At 42.3% G+C, this 27,895-nt stretch overlaps 1 protein-coding gene and 1 non-coding gene across 24 annotated transcripts; both read left to right on the top strand.

Annotated features, from left to right (window-relative positions):
* The first annotated feature begins 14 nt into the window (after window positions 1–14).
* On the top strand, window positions 15–27,220 carry SNX5 (sorting nexin 5). Of its 23 annotated transcripts, none has more exons than XM_063803137.1 (15): window positions 17–158; window positions 401–483; window positions 11,612–11,748; window positions 11,844–11,948; window positions 13,391–13,501; window positions 14,742–14,863; window positions 16,148–16,271; window positions 17,263–17,358; window positions 18,468–18,573; window positions 18,657–18,732; window positions 19,756–19,795; window positions 19,883–19,969; window positions 21,214–21,373; window positions 25,644–25,729; window positions 26,413–27,220. In XM_063803137.1, the coding sequence occupies exons 6-15, from the start codon at window positions 14,790–14,792 to the stop codon at window positions 26,461–26,463; spliced, it is 900 nt and encodes a 299-aa protein (XP_063659207.1). In that variant the 5' UTR covers window positions 17–158; window positions 401–483; window positions 11,612–11,748; window positions 11,844–11,948; window positions 13,391–13,501; window positions 14,742–14,789; the 3' UTR covers window positions 26,464–27,220. The 23 variants fall into 23 exon arrangements, with proteins under 23 accessions (XP_063659208.1, XP_063659207.1, XP_063659215.1 ...); XM_063803145.1 differs by having other exon boundaries at window positions 14,640–14,863; XM_063803147.1 differs by having other exon boundaries at window positions 92–158; window positions 14,632–14,863.
* On the top strand, window positions 5,921–6,157 carry LOC112206581 (small nucleolar RNA SNORD17). The gene has a single exon (XR_002940998.1). It is a non-coding gene; the product is annotated as a small nucleolar RNA SNORD17 (small nucleolar RNA).
* Window positions 27,221–27,895: the final 675 nt, after the last annotated feature.

Genomic DNA, 27,895 nt, shown 5'->3' with positions numbered 1-27,895 from the left:
CAGCGCTCGCTGCCATCTTGGACTCGGGCTGAGTAATAAATTCCCCCCGCACCGAAACGCGGTCTTTCTCTAGACGCGTCTTGCTGGGAGAGTGTCCGTAGCTTCGCGTCCGTGTCGCGGCCCTGCGGTCGGCGGCCTCCTCGTGGAGCGGAGCAAGGGTAGGCCCCGCGTGGCGTCTTTGCCCGGCTCCAAGATGGACGGCAGCGGGGACTGGGAGGCTGCTCTGGGGGAGCACGTGGCGCCCTGCTCGCCTGCTCCCGGGGCAGCTGGGATGGTGGCGGAGTCCGGAGGCCTCCTGCCGCCGTCGGGCAGGGAGGCCGGCGGAGGCGGGGCCGTGGCCGCCCCCGAGAGGCGCCCAGGCGGCGGCGGCGGCGGCCCAGCCTCTTCTTTCCTCGCACAGCCAGGCGGCCCCTGCTCGAGTCCCGCGTCGCCATGGCCGCGGTTCCCGAGTTGCTGCAGCAGCAGGAGGAGGACCGCAGCAAGGTGAGGTCCTCCCAGCCCCAGACTCCTGGGCGGGCGGCCCTGCGAGCTCCGGGGTCGCTGCATTCTTTCCCTTGCGCGTCCATAGGCCGTGGCTGCTCGCCGCCATCCCCAGCGCGGGAAGCACCCGTGAGACCCGGGCGGCCCCTCTCCCTGGTCTTCCCTGAAGGCTGCCCCGGGGAATCCCTGTGGATGTCCCGGATTCTATTAGGACAGAACCAGAGACGCGGGACCTTAGCCCCAGCTCAGGCGCCGGTGCCGAGCGGACTTGGAGAGATGATCTCTGGAGACCCCGGAATATTCTTTTTAAAACTTTCCTCGGCTTCGTGGTGACCAGTAGGTGAACGTGAAATTGACTTAACATGCGACAGACCAGTTTGGTTTGTTGCCCCCAAAATGCCCTCCTTTTCCTCCCCCCCTTTTTCAGAGAAGTCGTGTTTTTTTGGGGGGGGGGGGGCAAACAACTTGGGAAATTGCATCAAGCGTCCGAACATGCTGCTTACAACTTTAGAAACGCAAAATGCGTTGTTGTGGGAGTTGTGTAATTTTTAGTAGGTGCTCAAATACTTGCTGAACTTGATGTCTATTTTTAAGTCTTGCCCATTGATGTAAACTGTCCCTAGGTCACGTGTATCTTGAGGTCTAAAAGATTATTAATGCAATAAATTGAAATTCCCATAGCCAATTAAAGATTCAGACGAGCCTCCACTCTTTTTCATTGGTTCTTTAAATTTGCCTCGGTAGCTTTGCGATGCATGGTTTGTGAGCAACCTTTCATGCAGAATCGTCAACATAAGTTTTTCTGACAGATGAAAAAGAACCTCTAAAATACAAGGCTCTCTTAAAATGTAATTTGGAGCCGTCTTAACTTACACATTTCTTGAGAAGTTAAAGGCACCTCCATAGAGAAACTTGTTCATCTAGTAAGTGAATACCAGAGTTTCAAAGCGGCTGGATTGTTCCAACAAGGGTATCATTGCATTAATTATTGAAATAGAGCTTTGTATACAGGAGGGTGTTGTTTCGAGTGTTTTTTTTTTGAAAGTTCTTTATTACTAAATCAGTGGAAACTTGAGACCACGATTCTTTGTAAAACATTATAAAGGTACTTTTCTCCATAAAGGGTAGATAATGCATTGGGATTTTGGTAGCATTTTTTCTTTCTTTTTGGTACATTGTTTTAGCTGTCTTGATTCAGTCAGCTAGGTAAAAGGACTCAATTGCTTCACCCCACTCTCTGATAGTACAGTATATTGCAGCTGGTTTTTAAAATGACTTCCACCACCCTGATCCTCCAGCAAAATTGGAGAATGGTTATGAAAGCCATTTCCTGCCTGTTTTAGAGGCTACAGAAACTGTCCGTATCTGTAGTGAAGAGAGTTACATGACATTGTTTTCCTTTTTACATTACAGGAATAAAGAGACAATAAAAATAAATAATTACCCTGACGCGTGGCTTTATTTTTGTTTTCTGATCTCTGCTGATGCTGATAACCTGCTGTGGTCTGGCCTAGATGGTGTTATGGTTAACTGAAAGGGAGTTTGGGGCAAGTATGAAATAATGGGAAACTAAGTCTTGGGCAACTTCTTGCCATAATACAATTTCGGTAGTCAACTGAAATGTTTTGTGTGTTACCTGAAATGTGTGTTACTTAAAATGTTTAAATGTCCTCCTGATAATTTACTTTGGTTTGGAATTCCCCCTGAGGATGGAGTTAATTAAGACTCACTAAGGTAGGGGGACATACTTGATTCTTCAGGATTTTGAATTCTAGCCCAATACTCATTTTGGCCAATTCAGCAAAACTGAAAGGGAATACTGTGTCAGTCGTGTCTGGTAGCCAGACACTGGCATTTTGTTACATTCTTTAGCCGAGGGTGCTGGGGTTTGCCTTCTTCCTCAGAAAATAATTCAGGGGAAGAGATGCATGGTTAATTTGGTTCCTAACTGGTCCTCTATTTACTGGTTTTTGATTTTTTTTTTTTTTTTTGAGACGGAGTCTCGCTCTGTCGTCCAAGCTGGAGCGCAATGGCTCGATCTCAGCTCACTGCAACTTCCGCTTTCTGGGTTCAAGCGATTCTCCTGCCTCAGCCTCTCAAGTAGCTGGGATTACAGTCGTTCACCGCCATGCCCGGCTAATTTTTGTATTTTTGTGGAGACCGGGTTTCACCATGTTGGCCAGGCTGGTATTTGAACTCGACCTTCGCAGCCTAGTGCTATTTTTAACTAGGGGGTTCTCCTTCCTTGACAGTAACAACTTGGCCTTAACTTACTGCTTGGTTACAGGGACTTTGGTGAATGATATCTGTCCTCTTACCTACTCAGGAGTGTTTGTAGACTAAGTACTGCTGCTCTGGTTTCGTGTTTAACTGGTATGGAAGCTACCTCTAGGGGTATTTTTGTTCTCCATTAGCTAGAATGGAGTGCAGTTTGTTAGTATAGGAACAATCCTGAACTTTGACCAATACCATAGCAAGTCCAAACTTACAAACTTTGTGGACTGAAGCTTTATGCTACCCTTGCAACTATTTTCTAAGTTGAGGAAGTATGACGTATCAAGCTTCCTACGCCTTAGTTCTAGTTCAGTAACTTGTACTTGGTGTCTTAAGATCCCCATTTGTGAATACTCTAAAAGGTCATTATCTGTTCACATTATTTTGGCCATAGGTAGAAATGGCCAAGAGGCTTTTCTTTTCTTTTTTTTTTTTTTGAGACAGGGTCTGGCTCTGTCACCCAGGCGGGAGTGCAGTGTCACGATCACAACTCACTGCAGCCTCGACCTGGGGAGCTCAGGTGATCACCCCCACCTCAGCCTCCTGAGTAGCTGGGGCTACAGGCACGCACCAGCATGCCCACCTAATTTTTCTATTTTTTGGTAGAGATGGGGTTTCACCATCCAGCTCAACATGCTGGGATTACAGGCATGAGCCATTGTGCCTGGCCAGGGCTGTTAAGTTTTCTAGATTTGTTTCTGAGCTGTAAACTCCTCATTCGGTGAGACCTAGTGGTCATCTAAACTAGAGGTTTAGTTTAAAATTCAGTTCCTCAACCTGGGGAGCACTGTTGACATTTTAGCCTGATCACTTTTGTTGAGGAGTGCCCTCTGGGTTGTAGGATGTGAAGCAACTGTTTTTGGCCTCTGCTAGGACGCGGCCTCCTCCCCTCCCATGGTGATAAGAAGAAGTCAAAATTGCCTGTTTGAGAATCACTGGTTTAAACGGACTTCCTTCTAAAATGGTGTGATATGGGTGGGGTCAGGTTGTGTTACAGAAGCTAGTCTTTGTGTGCTTGTTGCGAATTTTTCAGGTTTTCTATTAATCTTGCCTAAGGAAATAACATGCCATGTAAAAATTAGCATTGTTGGATGTCTTTGTGAGAATAAAGCTTTTCCACTAATACTGAGGAACCTTAACAAAAGGTGGTGAAAGATGGTTTTCTTCAGCAGGTTCTGGGTACTTGAGGGTTGCAAAGGGAGGGCTTCGTGTTTGTGTTTGTGAGTGCAGGCTTTGGACACTGGAAACTTACCTGAGTTTCTTGTGCTGCAGAGGGGAACTTGGTTTAAAATCCTGCTGTTTCAACATTTTTCTGTCTTTATTATCAGGGTCTTGATGCTCGAGCAAATTAGGTGAGAACAGATCTATAGGTTAGTACCCTGCATGTCTTAAATAGCCCGTGGGCACAACAGTGTGTAGTGAAGTTAAATAGTATTTAAGGAAACAGTCTAACTTTTAATGATCCCAATAGTGAGAAACGGCTATTAAAGTGTAAATTAAGTTTCTCTGCATGATCTAACTTTCCAAAAAGTGGCTTCTTCACCCTTAATACCTGTTTTCTGATTGGCCATTGAGGTACTCTGACAAGATCTCCTAAAAGAGATCTTCACACCTTCACATGCTGCCTAAAGGCAAACCATAGTACCCCAGGAGGAGTAAGTTGCAGTTTGAGGGGCAGCCAACACTTCAGTTTAAAAATGGGGGTCCTTGGCTTGACTCTTCTTTTTACATTTTGGCATAACCTTTTTAGGCATTCCTATATGGTCTGGAGAGAAAACTATAATTTTCTGCCTGAAAAGCTCAGTTTCTGAAGGGCACACTCCTAAGCATTCTAGTCATGGTAAATGGTGAGGAATACAAATCCAGATGGCTCCCTTGGCAGGGTTTTCACTTTTTCTTTCAAGAGCACCGCAGAGCTAGGACATTGTGCTGTTAGATACTTGGTAGCTGGTGGGTGATAAAATGTTGGACTTCTTCCCTCACCCTTCCTATATCTTTCATGAATTTTGTTTTGAATTCTTGTTTTTATTTTGTTTAGAATTCTTTTTCTCAAGACAGTCTTGCTGTGTTGCCCAAGCTGGTATCGAACTCCTGAGCTCAGGCCATCTTCCTGCACTCAGCCTCCTGAATGGGCCCCTGGTCTGAGTATTGGAATATTTACATCTGAGTGATTTGGGAAATTTGCTGTACCTCAAACTCAGAGTGAAAGAAATGTCCAACCAAAAAGCGGGCAGCCTGCTCTCCATGCTGCCATTTGTGTTTCAAACTGAGATGACCAAGGTTAAGTTCAAACAGGCAGCTCTACCACTGTTGCTGAATCGTCTTTCTTGGTAAAGGTAAATTGTCAAACCTATTTCCTGTGCATCTTGGTTTGATCATGAAGTGAGACCATGAAGGAAGGCAGTAAATGTCCTTCAACACCCTCATCCACATGAGTAATATGGACCATCTTAGCTTTGTTGAAGAGGGCTTGTTCCAGCCTTGGCAACAGAGTGAGACCCTGCTACAAAAAAGGGGGCTTGCTGACTTGATATGGTATGCCAGTGAACTTTTGGGAGGGAGCCTTGATGGGATTGGGTAGTAGGTGAAGGCTTTTAGCTCTGAATAAAGGAAACTGGCATTTCTGTTTTTTACTTTTTGAGACAGGATCTCAGGGTCTCAGCCTGCTCCCAGGCTCGAGTTCAGTGGTCTGATCGTAGTTCACTGCAGACTCAAAATCCTGAGCTCAAGTGATCTTCCCACCTCAGCCTCCCAGAGTGTTAGGAGTAAAGGCATAGGCCACCGAGCCTAGGTGATTTTTTTTAAGGCTTTGCTGTGTTGCCCAGGCTTGTCTCAAACTCCTGGCCGCGGGCGATCCTCCTGCCTCAGCCTCCCAAAGTGCTGGGATTACAGACAAGAACCTCTCTGCCTGGCTGGGTTTCTTTTATTCATTTGTTGGACCTGCTTTCTTGGTAGCAGTGGTGTATTGATTCCCAGTAGGATTTATCTGCCAGGAGATCCTTACAGATCATGTAGTTCAACCGTTTTGCTTTGTGAATTCATTTGAAAGTATTATAATTTCGGTACTTAGTAATTAGATGGATTTCTTGACATGCATTAGATATTTAAGGCAGTAATTTAACTCTGGTTCCATGTTGATTCCATTAGTACATGGGCTTGCAGCCTTGTGAAATGATGATTCAGTTTATCCATTCGCTGAGTGCGCTGCACTGACCTTCTTCCAAGCCTCAGTTCCTGTTCTAGGAACTTGAGGCTATGTAGCCTGAAAATGCCCTGCAGTCTGCAGTGTTCTACTGTGAACTGCTTGTGTGTTGGCAGGCTACCGGTAAGAATGGTTGGTGTCAGCAGGGATGGGGCCCTCTGAGACCCATCTCACAAAGATGAGTGGTGAAAATCTGATCACTTGCTGCAGCCCTTTAGTTTTTTATTAAGCCGATGCCTGAGTAGCTTTAATAGCTATTAGCTATGTTAGTAGACTGAGATCTTCTGTTAGAAGTCTTTAGTTCTGTTTTCCTTGGGGGACTAAGAAATTATATTGCAGGCCTGAATTACAGGAAGGGGAGAACCAATGGCTAGGGAATGAGAGCCAATACCTGTAAAAGCAGAGTTGGGCTGGGCGCGGTGGCTCACGCCTGTAATCCCAGGACTTTGGGAGGCTGAGGCGGGCAGATCACAAGGTCAGGAGTTAGAGACCAGCCTGACCAACATGGTGAAACCCTGTCTCTACTAAAAATACAAAAATTAGCTGGGTGGGGTGGTGGGCGCCTGTAATCCCAGCTACTCAGGAGGCTGAGGCAGGAGTATCTGGGAGAATTGAACCCCCGGGGTGGAGGTTGCGGTGAGCTGAGACTGTGCCACTGCACTCCAGCCTGGGCAACAGAGTGAGACTCCGTCTCAAAAAAAAAAAAAAGCAGAGTTAATATATTGCTTATAGTTAGTTGAACCAGTTGTTTGTGACACACCAGTGCCATAATCTAAACCTGAGATTGAACACAGATAGGTAGGTATTAGTTATCTTCAGGATGGCAGAGAATAGTAACAATTCGGAGCACCAATGGGAACATTGTTTCCTGAGAGTTCAAACAGTAACAAAGTAGCATATGTTTCCTAAATATGTATCATGTGAATCTTTAATGTTTGTGGACATTAATACAAATCTAGAGTGTGACAGAACATCTTTGAATTTTATATTCTCACTTAACAAATATTGGACTAGGCAAGGTGTGGATACCTTTCCAGCTGAAAATCTGATCAAGGAGGCAGGCTTCTTGGCTCCATGCTAAGAATCATCGATGATTTGTCATATTGGCCCTCTTGCTGGCAAAATCTTAGTTTCTTAGGCAGTGGAATGAAGCATAACAAAACAAAATCCCTAGAGGCTAGGAACAGATAGTTTGAAAGAGAAGACACTGTAGCATGTGCTGCTTAAGTACATATCTTCTGCTTTTGGAATGGAAACTAGGAAGTCATTTAAATAGATATGTGTCTTTTTTATCCTATCTGTAGTAATTTATGTGGGATATTCAAATAGGAAAATACAGGCTAGCACTGCATATTGTATCCATGTCTTACATTGTATACAAATGACTATTAGATTTAAATGACTGTTCAACTAGCCCCAATCTAACAGATCGGAGATTGTGGAGTTTCACTTCTTTGGACTGTGTCTTTTTCATTTTGGCACTGAGTCTGCAGTCACCATAACCACTTAGAAAAAACTGTATTTTTTCTGTTCTCCTCGTGGGTTCTGAGTTTTAGAATCTTGCCTTTTGTGTTGTTCAGTCATCCAGGTGCCCTTTGCCCTCTGTAAGCCATTAAACCTTTTGAAGAGGCAGCTTTGCTGGTAGAGTCATAAGTGAAATTTGGACCAAAAGTGAGTTTATGAAGACTGGTGGGCAGGAGCTCAACAGCTGCAGGGTTGTCCTGCAGCCAGTGTCTGATGTGCCCCAGCTGGGAAGCTGATGAATAGGTGAGGAAATGCACAGGGATTCCGTAACTACTTTTCTCCTTTTAGAGAAGTGCCTTGGCTCTCTTACCAAAAGCACTGCGATTTTTTAAAACAGTTGAAAATGTGCTTTCCAAATGAAGCTGTGCTTGTTTACCGTGAAGGCTGATTATAATCCGTATTGTAAGGATTGACCTGGTGGGGAAGTACATCATGAACTGAAACTTTACCTAAAACTTTGAATACGTGATCCAGTAGTTTCAAGGGAAATCTACAAAAGTCAGGTTTTTAAAAATTTTTTTTAAATTCTGAAATAGAGATGAGGTCTCACCGCTTTGCTCAGGCTGGGTTGTTGGGTTTGTTTTTTATGTGTAGTTTTTTTTTTTTTTTTCTGGAGACTCGCTCTGTTGCCCAGGCTGAAGTGCAGTGGTGCGATCTTGGCTCACTGCAACCTCCGCCTCCCGGGTTCAAGCAGTTCTTCTGCCTCAGCCTCCTGAGTAGCTGGGATTACAGGCACACGCCACCATGCCAGGCTAATTTGTGTGTGTTTTTTTGTTTGTTTGTTTGTTTGTTTTTTTAAGACGGAGTTTCGCTCTCATCGCCCAGGCTGGAGTGCAGTGGCGTGATGTCAGCTAACTGCAACCTCTGCCTCCTGGGTTCAAGCGATTCTCCTACCTCAGCCTCCTGAGTAGCTGGGATTACAGATGTGCGCCACCATGCCCAGCTAATTTTTGTATTTTTGGTAGAGACGGGGTTTCACCGTGTTGGCCAAGATGTTCTCGACCTCCTGACCTTGTGATCTAGCTGCCTCCACCTCCCAAAGTGCTGGGATTACAGGCGTGAGCCACCGTGCCTGGCCACTTTTTGTATTTTTAGTAGAGACGGGGTTTCACCATGTTGGTCAGGCTGGTCTCGATCACCTGACCTCAAGTGATCTGCCTACCTTGGCCTCCCAAATTGCTGGGATTGCAGGCGTGAGCCACCACACCCAGCCAGAAGTCAGTTTTAAAACTTAAATTATTTGAGAGTAGGTATATTTTCAATTTGATTCTTACAAGTGACCTAAGGGATCTGGAAAAGAGGTAAAACTTTGCATGGTAAAGGTCCGGCATGCCCAAGGCTGGACTTGGTTCTAAAGCCTGCTTTGTCAACTGTTGTAAACGGCCACTGTAAGCATTGTAACATCTGTGGCCTAAGTCAGAGACTCAAGTGTTGGCCAGCAGGGCTAAGGAGTACTCTGAGCCCTTCAAGCTTAGGGGGGATGGAGGCAGAGGCAAGTGAGAGGGGAAGAGTGGAGCCTGGCAATTATTTAGCAAGTTCTGTAGCACTGTGGAGTGGGTTTGTTGACTAAGCAGAAGGAATGCTGAACTTTTGGTCACACTTGATGCTTCCCGAGTGAGAGTACAAATGCTGACTTAGAAGCTCTAGTCATTTCACAAGTTTCTACCCATGTTTGTCTCATCTGGAGGGTTATATGCTATAATATGAGAAAGTTCATTTAACTTGCGCCTGGGGGACATTGAGTTAATGATGGCCTGGATGCTGAGGGATTTTGCCAATACTCTCTTTTAGACAGTTCTTTAAGGCCCACATACAACATTGCATTATTTGCTTATTTGGTGGTTAGGACTGTCATGTCAAGTGATTGGAGTTTTGCTTGAATCCCTTCCTAGGGTGAAATGTCTGGGCAAAAATGGCTGCTAGTGAACCTCGGATGTTTGATATGCTGTGGTTGCAGTCACTCATAACCTAGTGGTTTTCTTCTTTTTGTCTTCATCACATTCTGAAACAAAAAATATGTTTCTATACTAACCAGAAAGGAAGACAGGTATAGTCGGGGGTATTACCTCTACATGGGGAAAGGGACGAAAAGAGAAGATAATTATTCAGAGGAACGAAAAGCAGCTAAAGCAGCTGGTAGCATCCATTGTAGCTTTAACTGTGGTGCACAAATGAGCTCCATTTACTTGATTACATCCCCCTTGGGTCCTCCTATTCGAATTCCAAGGGTATCCCATGTGGAGTTCACAGGCTCACTGAGTTTGCTGGGCTTGTGAGCGAAAATGGAACTGTCAGCATATTCATTTGAGCAGTGCTAGAAGTCAGGGTTTGTGACTTTAGGAAATGGAATCTTAGGAAATGTGGCAGTTTTTGAGCTCTGGGAAAGGCACCTTAGACCTGTCCTGTGAGCTGTCCTATGTCTCCTCCAGAGACCATGGCTACTTCTTACGCCTGGCTCTGTTTATTCCTGTTCTTGGGCCTGCCTGACCTTGACAGATAAGCCTAAGATCAGTAGAGTCGTTGGTATAGCCTCTGCAATCACATCTCAGTTAATGATTTGAGGTATTTTTAAAGGCTGTATTTGCCAGTGTTAACTTAGCAGAAGGAAGGAAGCTCTTATCAGAAAATACGCCAAAGCTGGAGTCAGTCATGATCAAATGAAGTCACAGACCTTGAAGCTTTATCTTTGTTTGCAGAGATCTCACAAATGGACATGTGAAAATTAAGCCAGACAAGCAGATATTTCATAGGAGTTACCAAGAATTCATGTGGAAGAAAAATACTTAGGTTGAGATGTGAGGACTCAAAAGTATCTGTTTTGATCTTACTAATAGTTGATGTTAAAATCAACTTCTGGTGACTACTTGAGCTTAATTTTTTGGAGGAAAGCCATTGTAATAGGCTCCCTCTGGCTTTCAGAATTATAAATATACAGTGCTTAAGGAAAAAGGGAGTACTTGAAACTTAGGTAATCCATATGCTTTTAGTGAATATATTTAGTCTTTTTATAGCTGATTGACCAGATTTTCAAGTTTTAGAGGTTAAGTACATAAGTTTTTAGTCTTGAACTTTTTATTTTGAAGAAAGGGACCCAAAGGGAAATTTGGAGTGAAATACCTCATCTTCTTAATTGTAATCTTCACTTGGCATTCCGTGCTTTGGGTAATCCGGTGTTATGACAACTTTACTTTAGCACTCCTTACAGTAAAAGGAATGGGGCAATGAGATGCTTACTCTATGAGTTCCTCGTGCCTTGTGTGTCAGGTTTTCAGATTGACCACCACCTTGTCTGCTTTAATGTACCTTTATTTAAGTCACTTTTCCCTAATAGCCCAGTTCCTGTTAGTGCTGCCACTGTTCTCTCCTCTCTTTTTTTTTTTTTTTTTTTTTTTGACGGGCAGAAATGGAGTTAGGTAGTTTTTTTCCTCTCAATTTCCAGCTCAGAAAATCAGTTGAGTATTCAGAGTGATGCTCACACTTGTTGCTCATGTGTAACCACAGTGGGATTGTGCTAATTAAGTAAGGCCTTGGTTGGTTTTTCTAATTCACCCCTCCTGTCTAGATTCCTTGGCTATTTGAAACAGTCCCAGGTTTACTCTGAACTCTCCATCCAGGATCCTATTCCACATGACTGTTCTCTGTGCCATCTCCCCAGGTTTTCCTTGCAGATATTTGTGTGGCCTGGTTAATGCCTCTTGAATGTTCATTGTACTTTGGCATTTATGTAAGAATTCAAGATTTTCTTCTATTTAGTTCAGGCCTTAGTGTACAGTCAGGTATTTGGCCAAATGTATTGTACATGACATTATTGTAGCTGTTGTTTACATTACAGGAATACTTCGGATATACCAATGCATGTGAAGAGTGGGTTTCCCCTCAGTTTCAGATAAACTTAGAAATGTCTCAACTGACATTTCTTTTTCTTTTTTTTAATTTTTAATTCTTTTTTTTTTTTTTTTTTTTTTTGAGACAGAGTTTCGCTCTGTCGCCCAGGCTAGAGTGCAGTGGTGTGATCTCAGCTCACTGCAAGCTCCGCCTCCCGTGTTCAGGCCATTCTCCTGCCTCAGCCTCCCAAGTAGCTGGGACTACAGGTGCCCGCCACCACGCTCAGCTAATTTTTTGTATTTGTAGTAGAGACGGGGTTTCACCATGTTAGCCAGGATGGTCTCCATCTCCTGACCCTGTGAACCACCCGCCTTGGCCTCCCAAAGTGCTGGGATTACAGGGGTGAGCCGCCGCGCCCGGCTCAACTGACATTTCTAAATGATGTATGTATAAACTGCTTTTTAGTAACTACTCATTTTTGGAATAATTTTTTAGGGCCAAATGAGTTTGAAACTAATACGCAAAAAATGTATTTCAGCTGAGATCTGTATCTGTGGACCTGAATGTTGATCCCTCGCTTCAGATTGACATACCTGATGCGCTCAGTGAGAGAGACAAAGTCAAATTTACAGTGCACACAAAGGTAAGTAACATGCAGTGGTAATACATACAGTGCTAGGTTGCAGCCTTGTTATTCACAGTGGATGTGAGAAGAGATTCCCTGAGCTTGAAACAGTTGCTATTCGTAGGGTAGCACTATTAAGTGAGAACCTCCCTAATCTATCTCACAGTAAGCATCAGGTGAGTGCCATTGTGGCAGCAGCAGCATTCTGCTGTGGCAGAGCCCTGGGCTGTGGGCATTGTTTTTTTGTTTTTTTGTTTTTTTTTGGAGACAGTCTCATTGTGTTGCCCAGGCTGGAATGAAGTGGCACCATCTTGGCTCACTGCAGCCCCTGCCTCCCGGGTTCAAGCAATTCTCATGCCTCAGCCGCCAGAGTAGCTGGGATTACAGGCCTGAGCCACCACACCCGGCTCAAACTCCTGACCTCAGGTGATGCACGTGCCTCAGCTTCCCAAAGTGCTGGGATTCAAGGCGTGAGCCAGAGCCACCACACCGGGCCCCAGCTTTGTTTTTAATTTGCATCCAAGGGAAGTTTGTCTCTGTAGCTTGCTTTTTTTCAGCATTTACTAAATTGGGAAAGACCTTGTGGTTTTTTCTTAACGCCTGGGCGGCTTGAATAGCACACTTCAGTTATTCCGGAGGTAGTGTAAAAAGACTGGTGACATAATTCTCTGCCTGAGCTTACCAGATCAAAGGAGGTAAAATCAGCATTCACTGGAGTGAAAAGGAAGGAAGCCAGGGACAATTTTTAGAACCATAGTAAGTTACAGCTAAGAGGTTTTTTTTAAATTTATTTTTCTTTTTTGTCATAAGTTGGGGGTGGGGGGTAAATTCAGACTTACAAAAATAGAATTTGGGGCTGGGTTGGGTGGCTCACACCTGTAATCCTAGCACTTCGGGAGGACAAGATGAGCAGATCGCTTGAGCCTGGGCAACATGGCAAAAACTTGTCTCTTCCAAAAATATAAAAATTAGCCAGATGTGGTAGCGCACACCTGTAGTTCCAGCTACTCAGGAGGCTGAGGTGGGAGGATGGCTTAAGAGCCTGGAAGGCAGAGGTGAGGTTGCAGTGAGCCAAGAAGCCAAGATCATTCCACTGCACTCCAGCCTGGGTGACAGCCAGACCCTGTCCCAAAAATGTATATAAACAAAAAAAAGTACACAGAAACAAAAAAATAGAATTAGGGTTGTGGCTTACTTCTTAGAACTGAACTTCTACCAGTAGATTCTGATGGGGTATTCATTACAAGCTTCAGAAAGGCGGAGTTTGGGGAGAAATCCTTAGAGTTCAGGTTGAATCTTAGCTATGACTTTCATGACAGGAGATCATGTATAATTGCTTTGTTCTTTACTGGATCATATTATGATGTATTATGCAGAATTTTCCCACTATGTAGGCTAGGAAACCCAGATCACTTATCTAAAAGTCGTGGTTACCAGTTAACTTCTTTCTTTCTTTACAGACCACACTGCCCACGTTTCAGAGCCCAGAGTTTTCTGTTACAAGGCAACATGAAGACTTTGTGTGGCTACATGACACTCTTATTGAAACAACAGACTATGCTGGGCTTATTGTGAGTCTTTTAGAAAATCAAATAAGCTAGTTCTTTCTGCCTTGCTATGCATTAGTTTAAAAGAGACATATCCACTTTTTTTAATGGATTGTGAAAAGTTAGATTTCATCTACCTACTGGAGTATTTGCTGACTGTCAAGTGGAAAGTATGTGAAGGAATAGTGTTACAGCTTTGAGGTGGGGCATACAGGCTTACATTATTTACATTGTAAAGGGGTGTGAACAGTGTAATGACTTAAGTCTTACCTACCTTTAGGTTTGGTTTTTCTCTGGTATGTTTTTTCCTATGTCAGTAGAATTGATTTCTAGGAAACATTGCTATTGGTAATAGTTTGTGATAAGATTTCTCAAAAGCTGCTGAAGGAGGCCATGCCTGTAATCCTAGCACTTTGGGAGGCCAAGGTGGGTGAATCACCTGAGCTCAGAATTTTAAGACGTGCCTGGGCAACATGATGAGACCCTGTCTCTACTAAAAATACAAAAAATTTGCTGGGCGTGGTGGTGCGTACCTGTAGTCCCAGCCACTGGGGAGGCTGAGGCATGAGACTCGCTTGAACTTGAGAGGCAGAGGTTGCAGTAAGCCGAGGCCATGCCACGTCACTCCAGCCTGGGTGACAGAGCGAGACTCTTTCTCCCAAAAACAAAAAAAGTGCTCAAGGAGGCAGTTTTCAGCCCTTGATTGTTATTTCTTGGCGGCAGGAACAGACTTAACTGATTTTAAAGGAGATTTCCACGCGTTTTGTCCTGCCAGGCAGACTGAAGAAGCTCTCCAAATGATGATTTCTTAATCATTAAACAAAATTAGTACCGAAGCTTATATTTAGATATGTCTTTCATTCAAAATTAGAGTCCTTGATTATCCTTTGGGATTAGGAAAAAATTCCTTTGGAATACTGAACACTTTATAATCTTGATGGCTCACCGTTGGTGCTTAGCATTCGTTGTACTAGTTTTAGGCGAACACTGAAGCAGTATAGACACTGTTGTGCTCTGAACAATGTCTATAATGGATAAACTGAACAAATGATTGCCATCAAAGTGAATATGCAACTCTCAGGAAGACACCTCATTTTAAATGTCCAGAAGAGTTAAGGAAGGTTAAGAAAAAACAGGAGTTGACTTTTAAATAGCCCCACAGGAGTGGAGTGGTTGTCTCCTGTGGACCAGCAAGAGTAGAGGCACCAACTAGAAAACATCGCTGCTGGGACAAGAGGCTCATGAGTTCCTGCCTCTGCTGCAGATTCCACCTGCTCCTACGAAGCCCGACTTTGATGGTCCTCGAGAGAAGATGCAGAAACTGGGAGAAGGTGAAGGGTCTATGACCAAAGAAGAATTTGCCAAGATGAAACAAGAACTGGAAGCGTAAGTGGATTTTCCTGGTGGGCTCTGTCTTTTGAGAAGTAGAAAAGTGGTGCTGTGTACAAAAATAAGTAGAAGAACCTGACTTAATTTTGTTTTAAGTGCAGCTGTTTAATTAGGTCCCTAGCGTCGTTTTCTAAAACTAGTAATACATCTTGCATAGTGTGGGACATGGTCTTTGTACTTCACACATTGATTCATTGGAGGCCATTGACACTAATACCCGATAGAGTAGTTGTCTTTTCCCATATGTAGGGCATACTTATTAAGGATGCTGGTCTGGCACAGTGAGGAAATAAACTTTTGTGCCTTTATAAATTGCTCATAATGTACAAAGCTTTTCTTTCGGAAGCTTGGTTACTAGACGTTGAGAAGAAACTAGAGAGTTGGGGGTTTCGTCATGTTGCCCAGGCTGGTCTCGAACTCCTGAGTTCAAGTGATCAGCTTGCCTTTGCCTCCCATAGTGCTGAGATTATAGTGAGCCGCCCCTGGGCCAGGCCAAATAGTGCTGTTATAGAGTAGCATTCTCAGTAACCATCACATAGATAATTTGAAAGAGGAAGTCCAGGTCTACAGGCAGCAAGTGTATTTTAATCTGGTTGTCATTTAATTTTTTCAAACAAAAATAGATTTTTGGAAAGTTTCTTATGAATCCATCCTTGCATTTCCTCATCTTAGCTGAAAAGTACTCATTCCTCCCCTCTTCAACCATCAGCTCCCCCTCTCCAAACCCCTGTGTCATCTAGGGCAGCACTCAAACCTCCAGGCCCTGAAAGCATTTAGCACACACTTGAGTGGCTCTCGGGACCAGCTCTGGGGAATGAGGCACTGAACACAACAGATCCAAGTTTCTACCGTTAGGAATTTTAAGGTGACTTTTAATGTCTAGGTTGAGATAAAGCTGCTTTGTAATTTTTGTTAACTTTTAGCTTCATTAGACTCATGCTGTATACTCAGGCTGCAGTTAAAGGGTTCTCATTGCTTTAAAGAAACAAATGTTCTGTGGCTACTAAGTAACAGTTAATTGCATGTAGATTTAGGAGCTCATGGACTTGACCCATCAAATCCAATTACAACATTGCTTTCCTCCATAGTCTTATTCCACAGATTCAAAAATGGCAACTGCCTTATTATCTAACTAGACACCAGTTTATACTGAAATACTGTTTGGTCCAGTTGCAGTGTTTTATGTGGTGGCATGAGCAGGGCCATAGAATTAATCAGGAGTGGTATTGGTCAGGTAGTTGAGCTGTGTCAACTGAATGCCATGTGCGCATCTCTTTTCAGTGAGTATCTCGCTGTGTTTAAGAAGACTGTGTCCTCCCATGAAGTCTTTCTTCAGCGGCTTTCTTCTCACCCTGTTCTCAGTAAAGATCGCAACTTTCATGTTTTCCTGGAATATGATCAGGATGTAAGGCATTTTTATTCCATTTTGATAATCCACTTCAAATGTTTATACTTTCAAAATGTACTTGATAGTTTCTACTGCTTTAAAGTTTTGAATTTCTTACACAATGGAAACCTTTTTAGATGCTGCTTTTCCTTCATTGTAAGTCATTTTTTGTAAAACTCTGCTTAAAGAAAATTTTGACTTCTTTCCCCTTCCAAAACCTAGGTTTCTTTTTAAGAAATTAACAGTCCCAAACATCCCTTAGTTAATTTCTTAACAATTCCAAACTTAACTAAGTTCATTTTAAGGAAATTAAAATTTGTGTAATTTATTTTCTTCCCACCTACGCTTTTTGTTGAATTATGACTTTTTTCTTTTCTTTTTTGAGGCAGAATCTCGCTCTGTCACCCAGGCTGGAGTGCAGTGGCGCGATCTCGGCTTACTGCAAGCTCCACCTTCTGGGTTCACGCCATTCTCCTGCCTCAGCTTCCCGAGTAGCTAGGATTACAGGTGCCCACCACCACACCCGGCTTTTTTTTTGTATTTTTAGTAGAGATGGGGTTTCACCGCGTTAGCCAAGATGGTCTCGATCTCCTGACCTCGTGATCCGCCTGCCTTGGCCTCCCAAAGTGCTGGGATTACAGGCGTGAGCCACTGCGCCCGGCCGCGAATTATGACTTTTATGCTATTTTTCTTTTTAACATGTTTTGGTTTTTGCTACTTAATATGGATAGAAGAGAACAGTAATTTTCCCAAGGATTTCAGAGCCACTAAGACTTAGCTTCTAGTCAGTCTTTCAAAATCTCTCAAGCCTTTTAGAATGAGATGACCTACCTATGTTTGGGTTTAGCCATTAGGTGTTTTAAGCTTGGAGGTTAAGGCAGAATTAAAGATACTTTATGCATTTGCCTGTACTGATAAAGAGGATTACTTAAAATGTTACTCAGAACTTCTTTAAGAGAATCTAGAAAAATCCATACCATATAAACTCTTTGGAATTTTCTTCTTTTAGCTAAGTGTTAGGCGGAAAAATACTAAAGAGATGTTTGGTGGCTTCTTCAAAAGTGTGGTGAAAAGTGCTGATGAAGTCCTTTTTACTGGAGTTAAGGTAAGTGACCTTTGACTGTTGGAGAAAATTTTTTACTTCATCGGGAATAGGTGACCTTTTGTTTCTTTGAAAGAGATACTTGTGAAACAAATGGTTAACTTTTAAGACATGTAAGTTTTCTTCAGATTTTGGTAATTTTCATCTACTTATTCAATTTTCACTTATTTCCCAAAGCACCTTGTTCTGTCCCCGGAGAAGCAACTTGAACCTTTCCACACTTGGCTTCATTTTCTCCTTTTCTGTAAGGAGGGAGATTACTCAGTTAATTTCTAAAATAAAGTACAAGATCAGTATTTTATCCCACTCTCAGAACTACACTGTCCAGTTTGGTCACCAACTACAGGTGATAGAGAAGCACTTGACATGCAACCTAGCTGGCACAACTAAGGAACCAAACTTTAGATTTTATTTACATACTGGATTTCAAGGCGTTAGCACAAAGATAAGAATACAAAATAACGTTTCCGTTACCGTTAGAGGTATGATTTACTTTCCTACTTCTCGGGCCTTCTCATTTCTTTGTAACTGAGTTACCCTTACAATTACTGTCTGGTATCTGGCTTTGCCACTCCAGGGAGCCCAGAATACAGGTGCTAAGTAGAGAGGGCATCATCAGAAATTAGGAAACTCGGACTTGGTCCGGTTTAAGGTGTATGGGACTGTCCTGTATCCATGCATTATGGGATATTTGGCATTGGCATCCTTGGCCAATGCTTACCAGATACCAGGATTTCCTCCCAGTCTGAAACCAATCAAGAGAAAAAAAAACCTCATTCACACACAGATAGGTATCCAAGGCTAAGTGGCCATGTTCCACCTGGTAGAACCATTGTACTAGTGTAAAATTGCTGGGTCTTAGGGTGCCAGTTTTACTGGTGGTTAAGTGATTCTTCTGTAGACATTTTCTGCCAGCCCTTGATTTTTCCCAGCCTTGGTTAAGAAATAGTATCGTAAATTTGTAATTCCCTGATCTGTAGAGGTTAAACTTTACTCACGTTTATATGCCATGTTCTAAGCAATATATTTTTATATTGATAAATATAAAAGGCTGCAGGGATAGTATATTTTCACATTCATGAAATGTCTGGTTCTTTTTTTCTTCCTTCTAGGAGGTAGATGACTTCTTTGAGCAAGAGAAGAACTTCCTTATTAACTATTACAATAGGATCAAAGATTCTTGTGTGAAAGCTGACAAAATGACCAGATCTCATAAAAGTAAGTATCATTTACCGCTAGTCAGAGCTTTGCTGATGAGCCTGGCTGTGTTTGGATAAAAAGACTTGTCCTTGTTTCTGCAGATGTTGCCGATGACTATATCCACACCGCAGCCTGCTTACATAGCCTGGCTTTAGAAGAGCCCACAGTCATCAAAAAGTAAGTGTTTTTGGAAAAGCATTTCCCCTAACCCAATTGAAGAGTGCTGAGTGGTGTAATTAAAAGCATAAATGAGTAGTGACTACATGGTCCTGCTCTGGAGTTACAAGCTCAGTAAGACAAGTCTCTAGCACTCATCTTACATGTTCTCTGGACATAAGACACTTGTAAGACAATCGTAGGGGACTTGGGCTCTTCTATATGTAAACAAATACAGTAAATGTTGTCAAAGCAATAGTTTCTGTCACACTTAAAAGCCTGTTTTCTTTAGTTTTGGAGTTTGTAAGAGTTTATCTTGCATCTTCCCCTGGCAATTGGTGCTTGCAATTTTGCCTGGTAATGCCCTAGACCTTCTTTTTTTTTGGCCCGTGATGCAGCCCCAGGAGATCCTGAGAACATGTGCCCCTGCCCTGGACCTTGAAGAGATTTGGTTATAGTGGTCATGAGAATAATGACCCCAGTCTGACACACAGCTGTTTTGATGTACAATTTTCTGAAATTACCTTCATTCATTAATTAAAAACCCTTCCATTTTCACTCTGCACTTATGTATGTGTTTCAGTTTCTCCATCCTGGGCATTTCTGGTATAAGACAATATTTTACTTAACATCCAGGCTTGGCAAAACAGGTGATACTACTTCTGACTCGAAATTGAAAGGCTAATGGCAGAACCATGACGAATTAAATAGCATATTTACTGCTTTGTGATGCCCATAGCAGAGCTCATTAGAACCCGACCTTGGTTAACACAGCATTGGCATTTAATAAGAATATTTGGGTGCATGGCCGGATGACCGAAGGGTCACCAAGAGGCTGAGTGTGGTGCTGTACATGTGTGTAATTTTGTGACCATTTTCTCTACTATTTGGGGTCAGTTGAAGTGAGAGCACTACTTTTAAATTAATGCTAAAGTACCAAAGGCTAGGACTCCTGAGTTGACCCATTCCTGTCTTGCACACTGGTAAGATCATGTTTTATAGATGATTTAAGACCTTAAACCAAAATTATATGTACATTTCCAGGTACCTATTGAAGGTTGCTGAGCTATTTGAAAAACTAAGGGTAAGGATTTCTGTGTTGGTCTTCATAATATATATTTTATAATCTATAGCTTTCTGCCTTGATGGTGACCTTTCCTTTTCTATATAGAAAGTAGAGGGTCGAGTTTCATCAGATGAAGATTTGAAGCTAACAGAGCTCCTCCGATACTACATGCTCAACATTGAAGCTGCTAAGGTAGGAAGAGAGTTGCTCAGCTTCTCAGAGCAGTGCAGGACCAGAAGTCTGTTTAAAAAGTTTCTTTATATAAAGGAGCAGAATAAGAATTTATCAGACTTGTTTTTATAAATGACATGCCTTTCTGGCATTGTATCCATAAAGCTTGTGTATCTGACAGCACTGTATGGGTTGTGTGAAGTAGACAGGTAATAGTTTGGGGGATTACAGGTCATTGATGTGGGACATAACATGCAGAAAGGGCTGTTTCTGGGGCAAAGAAGATTTGGGAGTTTTTATTGAATTGCAAGTATCCCTGCAGCCTTTGAGCCGTAAAGCATTATATGTATATGTGGACAAAATGGTAAGCAGAATAACCTTTGGGAATGAAACATGCTTTGTCTGCATTGCCCTGAACAAATATGTTTTAATTTTATGTGAAATGTATTAAATCAGGCAAAATAAAATTAGATAGGATTGTATGCCCTCTAAGGCTGAAATGTCATCAGAAAGTAAAAGAGTAAAAAAAAATTTTCCCCCCATCATGCAATTTTATTTTAGTTAATTTGCCCTTTGGCATGTTTTCTGAATCTTGGGAGTTTTTAAAAACATACTTTTTTAATACCCTATTTTCTACTTTCATGGAATTAAGAGCTCACTTACGATTATTTGAGTATATACAAAAATAGGCCTAGTAGTTTCACCCATCAGTTATTATTTCACCTAGTTTTAAATGTGTAATCTATACATCATAATTGCTCATTTCAGATACTAAAGTAACTTCTACTCTGTTGTAAGATTGCAAAGAATCTTTATATCTGACTAAGTGGATCTCCAAGGTAGATTACCAGAAGCAGGATTTGCAGGGTAGGGTTATGTTTCTTACTACTTCATTGCCCAGTTGTATTTGAGCAGCGCTCAACTTGACTTACCCAGCAGTGACTGTATATTTCAAGTTATCTCTGATACACAATATTTAATTTTTAAAGTTAACTTTATTTACTGAATTACTGGAAAAAAAAGTCCTTCTGTTTTCACTCTTGAGTAATCACTTGATTCATATAAGGAATTCTAAAAAAAGCTCTCAGCAAAGCTATCAGCATTGCTCATCCCTGCTGAAGCTGGAGATTTAAAAATACTCTGGGAGAGGGAAGGTGTAGAGGTAGATTATTGCCACTAACATCTCAGGTGGTACATTGGCACTTGGGCTATTTTTTAGACTGGTCTAGATGCTTAGTATGTATACCTGTTAATTTTTTTCCCAGGATCTCTTATACAGACGCACCAAAGCCCTCATTGACTATGAGAACTCAAACAAAGCTCTGGATAAGGCCCGGTTAAAGAGCAAAGACGTCAAGTTGGCTGAGGCACACCAGCAGGAGTGCTGCCAGAAATTTGAACAACTTTCCGAATCTGCAAAAGAAGGTTGAGCAGGACATTCTTCTTTCTGTACTGTAATTTGAAAATAATTTCAAACTTAGAAAAGTTCCCCATGTATCCTTCACCCAGTGTCAGCACTTCACCCCTCTGCCTTATCACTTGCACATGCACAGTCACCCTCATGGCTTTGCGTGCTTACAAACGTTACACACCTGGTTTTTCTGTACCATTGGAGATTAAGTTGCATATGTCATGCTCCTTTTAGCCCTAAAAACGTTGTGGTTTATTTCCTAAGACTGAAGACATTCTCTTGTATGGTTACAGTATGGTTGTTTGCTCTGATAAACTTAACTTTGGGACTACAGTCTGCTCTCTGTATTGTCATGTTTGTCTTGATGTCCTCTACAAGATCCAGTCTAGGATTGCATCTGGTTGTCTTAGCTATTAGTCTCCTTTACTCTGGAATAGTTCTTAGTTTTTAACAGTATCAGTCTTTTTAGAGAATCTCTTTACAAATCCTGTATTTCTGACTTTTGGTAGGTTTCCTCATGTTTAGATCTGGTTATGGGCTCCCGGCAGAATAGAAGTAATATGCCCTTATTGGGGTGTCACTTCTGATTGGACAGTGTATCTCTCCTTCATTCGTGGTGGTAATTTTGATTACTCAATTAGATAGTATCCAAATCCAATTTCTCCACTGTGTAGTTACTATTTTAACCCCCATCAATCTGTGGTGAGGCAATTTAAGACCATGCAAATACCTTGGTCTTCATCAAACTTCCTCCCTAGGTTTAGCATGTATTAATGATTCTTGCCTAAACCAGCTGTTACTCTGATGATTGCAGAAAGACGATTTCCCTCATCTCTAGCTCTAGCTTTCCTACCCAAGTTGGCACTTGTCATCCTACTACAAAAAAGCCTTCCCTTTTCTCAGAAATTTCCTTTATCTTCATTAGAGTCATGGACTCCCAGTTTTTAAAATGGTTTAGAATTCATTATTGTATTACCAAGTTATTTTTGATGCCTGTCCAGACTTTGCCAATAGGAGCACTTTTAAGCTGGCATGTGGTTGTAACACCCTAACCCGTCTTTTTTAGAGTGATAGGCCATGCTAATCTTACTCTCTACTCCAGCCTTGAAACTGTCCATTTCTTCAAGGAGCCAGGGTTCTTTTTCTTTGGGAACAGTTACCAGCATCTGAGTATGCTCATCGTTTCGGGATATCTCTACTTCTGTGCCCTTCAGTGGACTGAGCTAGGAAATGTATGTGTGTGTGCACATGCATGCCGTTGCACACACATGCAGGTTTCAGGGATCACAAGTCCGGTCCATGTCCACATCCATAGGGTTCTTTCTTGCCTTATCCATTTCACCTCTTAGAGCAGAGGACTTTCACCATTTCTATTGAACATGAGTATAATATATAGTCCTTACCTAAGAGGATTCTGTGGATCTTCTCTGGGGTTCTCAGGGGCCATGGAACATGTCAGAGCAAATGTTGGAATGGATTGCCCAGAATGTGAGTAGTTGTAGTGGGGCACTGTTGGACTCAATCCCAACCCCCTAACGCATGTTTCCATGAAAAATTCGTATCTTACTTAGTTTTTTCCTAACTTTCTTGTTTCCCAGTGGTAGGGTAATCTAGACATAGGGAAATGATGTGTTCATCAACATGTTTGAAGCTACCTGGGGGAAACCTAGACTTTATAGATTTCTAATCATTTGTCTGTCTATTCAGGATTATAATACAATGCCTTAACTGTAAGGCACAAAGGCACAGAGCTTCCTGGCAAATGTCATGTAGACAGGCTCTGAGGCTGTCTTGGGTTCTTCCAAAGTAACCTTCATGCTACCCTGTTTCTGAAACAATTACAGCTTTTTTTTTTTTTTAAACTAAAATTTTCAAGGAAACGTACACACTTCAAAACTACTGAGTTGAAATCTTATGGGCCAGTTTCATGGCTCTGGAAATTTTAGAGGAGATTGAAGAAAAAACATAAAACTTTAAAAAATGATGCCAATTCAGGTCTACCTTTACTGCCTAAAGTTTTCGCCCACATTGATTATATCCTATATTCAAAATGCAAGATAGGTACACTATCTAAAAATACAGTATTCTGTGGAATGCTGAGATTGGTGGGTCTTAACCTGTTTGCCTTTGGTATAAGTGCTTTCTGAGACTTGCAGCTGAGCTGACGACTAGAGTTGAGTCAGTGGGTAAGGGCTGGTTTCACAGGAGGTGAATAGTTAAGTGTATGGAGCCCTGGTACTGCGTGTAGGTCCAGAGGAAGGCAGGGAGCTTATCTTCACCCAGGATATCCAAGGGACTGATAAACATCACCTTGTAGTGCAAGCACTATAGACTTGACATATCACTATGAAATTTGTGACTTTTTAACTTGGATGTGGCTGCTTGTATTGTAGTTCTTTTGCACAGCACTGTAGAGACAGGAAGGAGGGTGAGTCTGCTCTGACCACTTGAGCACCAGCAGAAGGTTGGGTGATGGTCAAAGTTTTACTCAAGTAAAACTGCAAGACAGAACTTGATGTCACAAATTCAATGAAGGAATTAGGGCGGACATGCATATTCTTGGTTTGTTCCAATTTCCAATGGGTCATTAATGCCGAATTCTGATGGCAATAGGAGTAGATGAAATGAAAAAGGGCTGGGTGCAGTGGCTCACGCCTGTAATCCCAGCACTTTGGGAGGCTGAGGCGGGCGGATCACGAGGTCAGGAGATCGAGACCATCCTGGCTAACACGGGGAAACCCCGTCTCTACTAAAAATACAAAAAATTAGCCGGGTATGGTGGCGGGTGCCTGTAGTCCCAGCTACTCGGGAGGCTGAGGCAGGAGAATGGCGTGAACCCAGGAGTCAGAGCTTGCAGTGAGCCGAGATCCCGCCACTGCACTCCAGCCTGGGCAACAGAGCAAGATTCCGTCTCAAGAAAAAAAAAGAAAAAGGAGTAGATGAAAAGGAAGCATGCCCTAAAGATCATCAAGTAAACCTGTCTTGAATACGTGTAGCAGTTTTTCACTGTTTTGGATTTTAAAATGTTTTAAGTTTTATTTTTAATCGGCAAGTCATTGTATTGCATTTGTGGAATACAGTGTGATGCTTTGCAGGTACATAATGTGAAATTATTAGATCAAGCTAATTAACATCTTTCATTTTTCTCAGTGGTAATACATTTGAAATTTGCTGTTTCAATATATATTATTGACTGTAGTCACCCTGTTGTGCAGTAGATCTCAAAATTTATTCCTTGAGTTTAGCTGCAGCCTTCTACCCATTCTCTTTCCCACCTTCCCCAGCACCCCACCCTCATCCTCTGATAACCATCATTCTGTTCTCTACTTCTAGGAGTTCAACTTAAGATTTTACCTATAAGTGAGATCATATAATGTTTGTCTTTCTGTGCCTGGTTTATTTTATTTGGCATAATGTCCTCTAAGATCCATCCACATTGTCCCATATGAGAGAATTTTGTTATTTTTAAAGGCCGGATAGTATAATGTGTCTATACTACGTTGTCTTCATCCACTGATGGATACTTCTCAATTGATTTTGTATTTTGGCTATTGTAAATAATGCTGCAGTGAACATGGAAGTACGGATATCCCATTGAGATACTGATTTCAGTTCCTTTTGTTATATTCCCAGAAGTGGGTTTGCTGGATCATATGGTAATTCTATTTTTAGTTTTTTGAGGAACCTCTATACCATTTTCCATGGTGGCTATGCTAATTTACATTCCCAGCAACGGTGTAGAAGAGTTCACTTTCCTCTGCATTGTTGCTAACACTGATCTTTCATCTATTTGAGAAAATCCATTCTAGCAGGTGTGAGGTAATCTCATTGTGGTTTTAATTTGCATTTCCCTAATGGTTAGTGATGCTGAACGTTGTTGGCATGAACCTGGTATGTCTTCTTTTGAGAAGCATTTTCACAAGCCATTGGTGAAGTATGTGGCTCACCACCACCCATACTCCAGCCCTGTTCCCAGTCACTGGTACCTAGAGGGTGAGAGTGAGGCTGCTCATCACGTGTTCTCCAAGTCATAAGCTGCTGCTCTCCCACTCACGATGCTTGGTGATTCAGTGATGTTTTCCACTTAAAGACAGTGATAGCTGTATCACCACAGTTAATAGATGTCTGATGTGTCCCAGTCACAGAGATAATACAAATGTGAGGAAATAATGCTGGTGCATGAAAGCATTGGAGACCATTTGTAAGAATGCCATTTGGTAGTTAAAGTGAACATGAAAATTGTTTAGTTTTTCTTGGTTTCATAAACATTTTTTCTTCCTGTAGAACTGATAAATTTCAAACGGAAGAGAGTGGCAGCATTTAGAAAGAATCTAATTGAAATGTCTGAACTGGAAATAAAACATGCCAGGGTAAGTGTTTTCTACAAATGAAGCCAACATCTTTTATGGTTTTTTCCAAGTTATTTCCCAGTTTACTAACCCATTGTCATCAGGCAGTTGGGGTGGCCTTGTGGTATTAATCGTCTGTAGTACTTAGTTGATGGGAGCCACTCATTGTTTATTTGTAGTCTTGTTTATAATGTCACCCATGACTAATTTTTAGCAACTTTTTTTTTTTAATAGAGATGGGGTTTCACCATTTTGGCCAGGCTGGACTTGAACTCCTGACCTCAGGTGATCCACCTGCCTTGGCCTCCCAAAGTGCTGGGATTACAGGTGTGAGCTAAAAATTTCTAGCAACTTTTATTCAATCTTTCCAAGGCCCTCGCCTTCATGGAACAACGCACTGATAGTGTCTAAGAAGTTACAGTAAGCAGGATCACATTTAGGAGCAAGCAGGTGAGGGCAGAGGTGCTGGAGTGAACGTCAGCTCTTTGGCTGGTAGCCTTACCCACTGAGGGAGACGAGCTGAAACATGAAATGGGGATGCGTGGTACGTTGCAGTTCACCTGGGATTTGATGAAGAGAAGGGCCAGCTTGCTCTGGCTGACTTTAAACCTCCCGTGAAAAGCCGTGTTGGTGTACTTGAGTCATTCCAGGTATATGGCAAGTTTTAATAATTCACTGGTCTGCCTTGACTTTTTTCCCCACAGAACAATGTCTCCCTTTTGCAGAGCTGTATTGACTTGTTCAAGAATAACTGATATGCTTTCACTCAGAAGAAAAGAAATGAATGTGAAAGAAAGCCAAGCATCACTTGCACTTAAATCATTACCACGGAAGATATATTAGCTTCAACTCTAGTTTAAAATTATGTGAATAAATATTTTGATTTCTACAAATCTTAACATTTAACCATGTTGGTTTAAAAATATTATTGCTTGCTACTTGGACATAACTAATTTTTCCTTGTGCATTTAATACCTCTGGGCAGAATCCAAATACTGGGTTCTCCCGTAGTTCGTCTTTAGTTACTAAGAAAGGGTGTAGGACACATTAGCCTTCTGGAAACAAGTAGAAGCCATCACCTGGCCCATGTCCCTACAAACCCATGATTGTCAGGGAGGTGCCAGTTACAGCAGGTGATTCAGCTACTTGAGGTCGGTAACAGACCTTCCATTCCTCACTGAAGGTGGGGTTTGTGTTTTTGTTTTGCCCTGTTACTCCACTGGTAGTCATCTGGTGTTTGTACTATAACAACAGCAAGAAAATCTCATTTATCTTTATATACTCTTTGCACCTCCTTTTTTTAGTCGAGATATAAATATTTGAGGGGAGAGAAATATCTACAGGTATATATGGAAACAAATAATGTGGTCTGCTTTATAAGATGGCCAGATCTACATTAGGAAAAGTATGAGCCCCCTCCCTAATGGCCGCTGGGGGGTGAGGGGGGTGTGTTGTATGTCTTTGGGTGTTTGTTTTTTTATAAAGCATATAATAAAATAATCGTGCTACTAATGTATGGCCTGTTTTCGTGGAAACTAAAACCAGAGTGTGTCCCAGGAGTGCAGGTGGTGCTAGGGTTTGGCTGTGGTTACAGGGTTTTCAGGTTCTGCCCAGAGTCCTGGGGGCGGTCAGGGGAAATTTGTCCTACTCTTAACATTCTTAAGTACTCCAGGCCTTTTTTAGATGGTCTCTAAATGTGGGTTTGTCTGTTTGCTCCTGACCTGATGGAGGTTTGCATTTTGCCCAGGGGCTTTACCATAGGGCAGTGGTCCCCAATCTCAGGTCCATGGCTTGTTAGGAAGAGGTGAGCCAGCATTGCCGCCTGAGGTTCGCCTCCTGTCAGATTAGCAGCAGCATTAGATTCTCATAGGAGTGCAAACCAGTATTGTGAACTGGGCATGCAACAGGTCTAGGTTGTGCGCTCCTTAGGAGAATCAAATGCCTGATGATCTGATGTGGAATGGTTTCATCTGGAAGCCATCCCTTTCCACACCCCACCTTGTCCATGGAAAAATTGTCCTCCACGAAACCACTCCCTGGTGCCAATGCCATGTCTTCAGGAGGTGTGTGTCTATTCCTTTGTTGATGACTGAGCACTTAGGGTGGTAATCTCCTTTACCTTTCTAATAAGTAATTCGTGGAAAGACCATGAGACTGAAAACATTTTACCCACCACATTTAGCATCT

Source organism: Pan troglodytes, chromosome 21, assembly GCF_028858775.2.
Source record: "Pan troglodytes isolate AG18354 chromosome 21, NHGRI_mPanTro3-v2.0_pri, whole genome shotgun sequence".
In the NCBI taxonomy this organism is placed as follows: Eukaryota; Metazoa; Chordata; class Mammalia; order Primates; family Hominidae; genus Pan; species Pan troglodytes.
The sequence above is the reverse complement of the archived record's forward strand: the minus strand, read 5'-3'. Positions and strand labels throughout refer to the sequence as shown.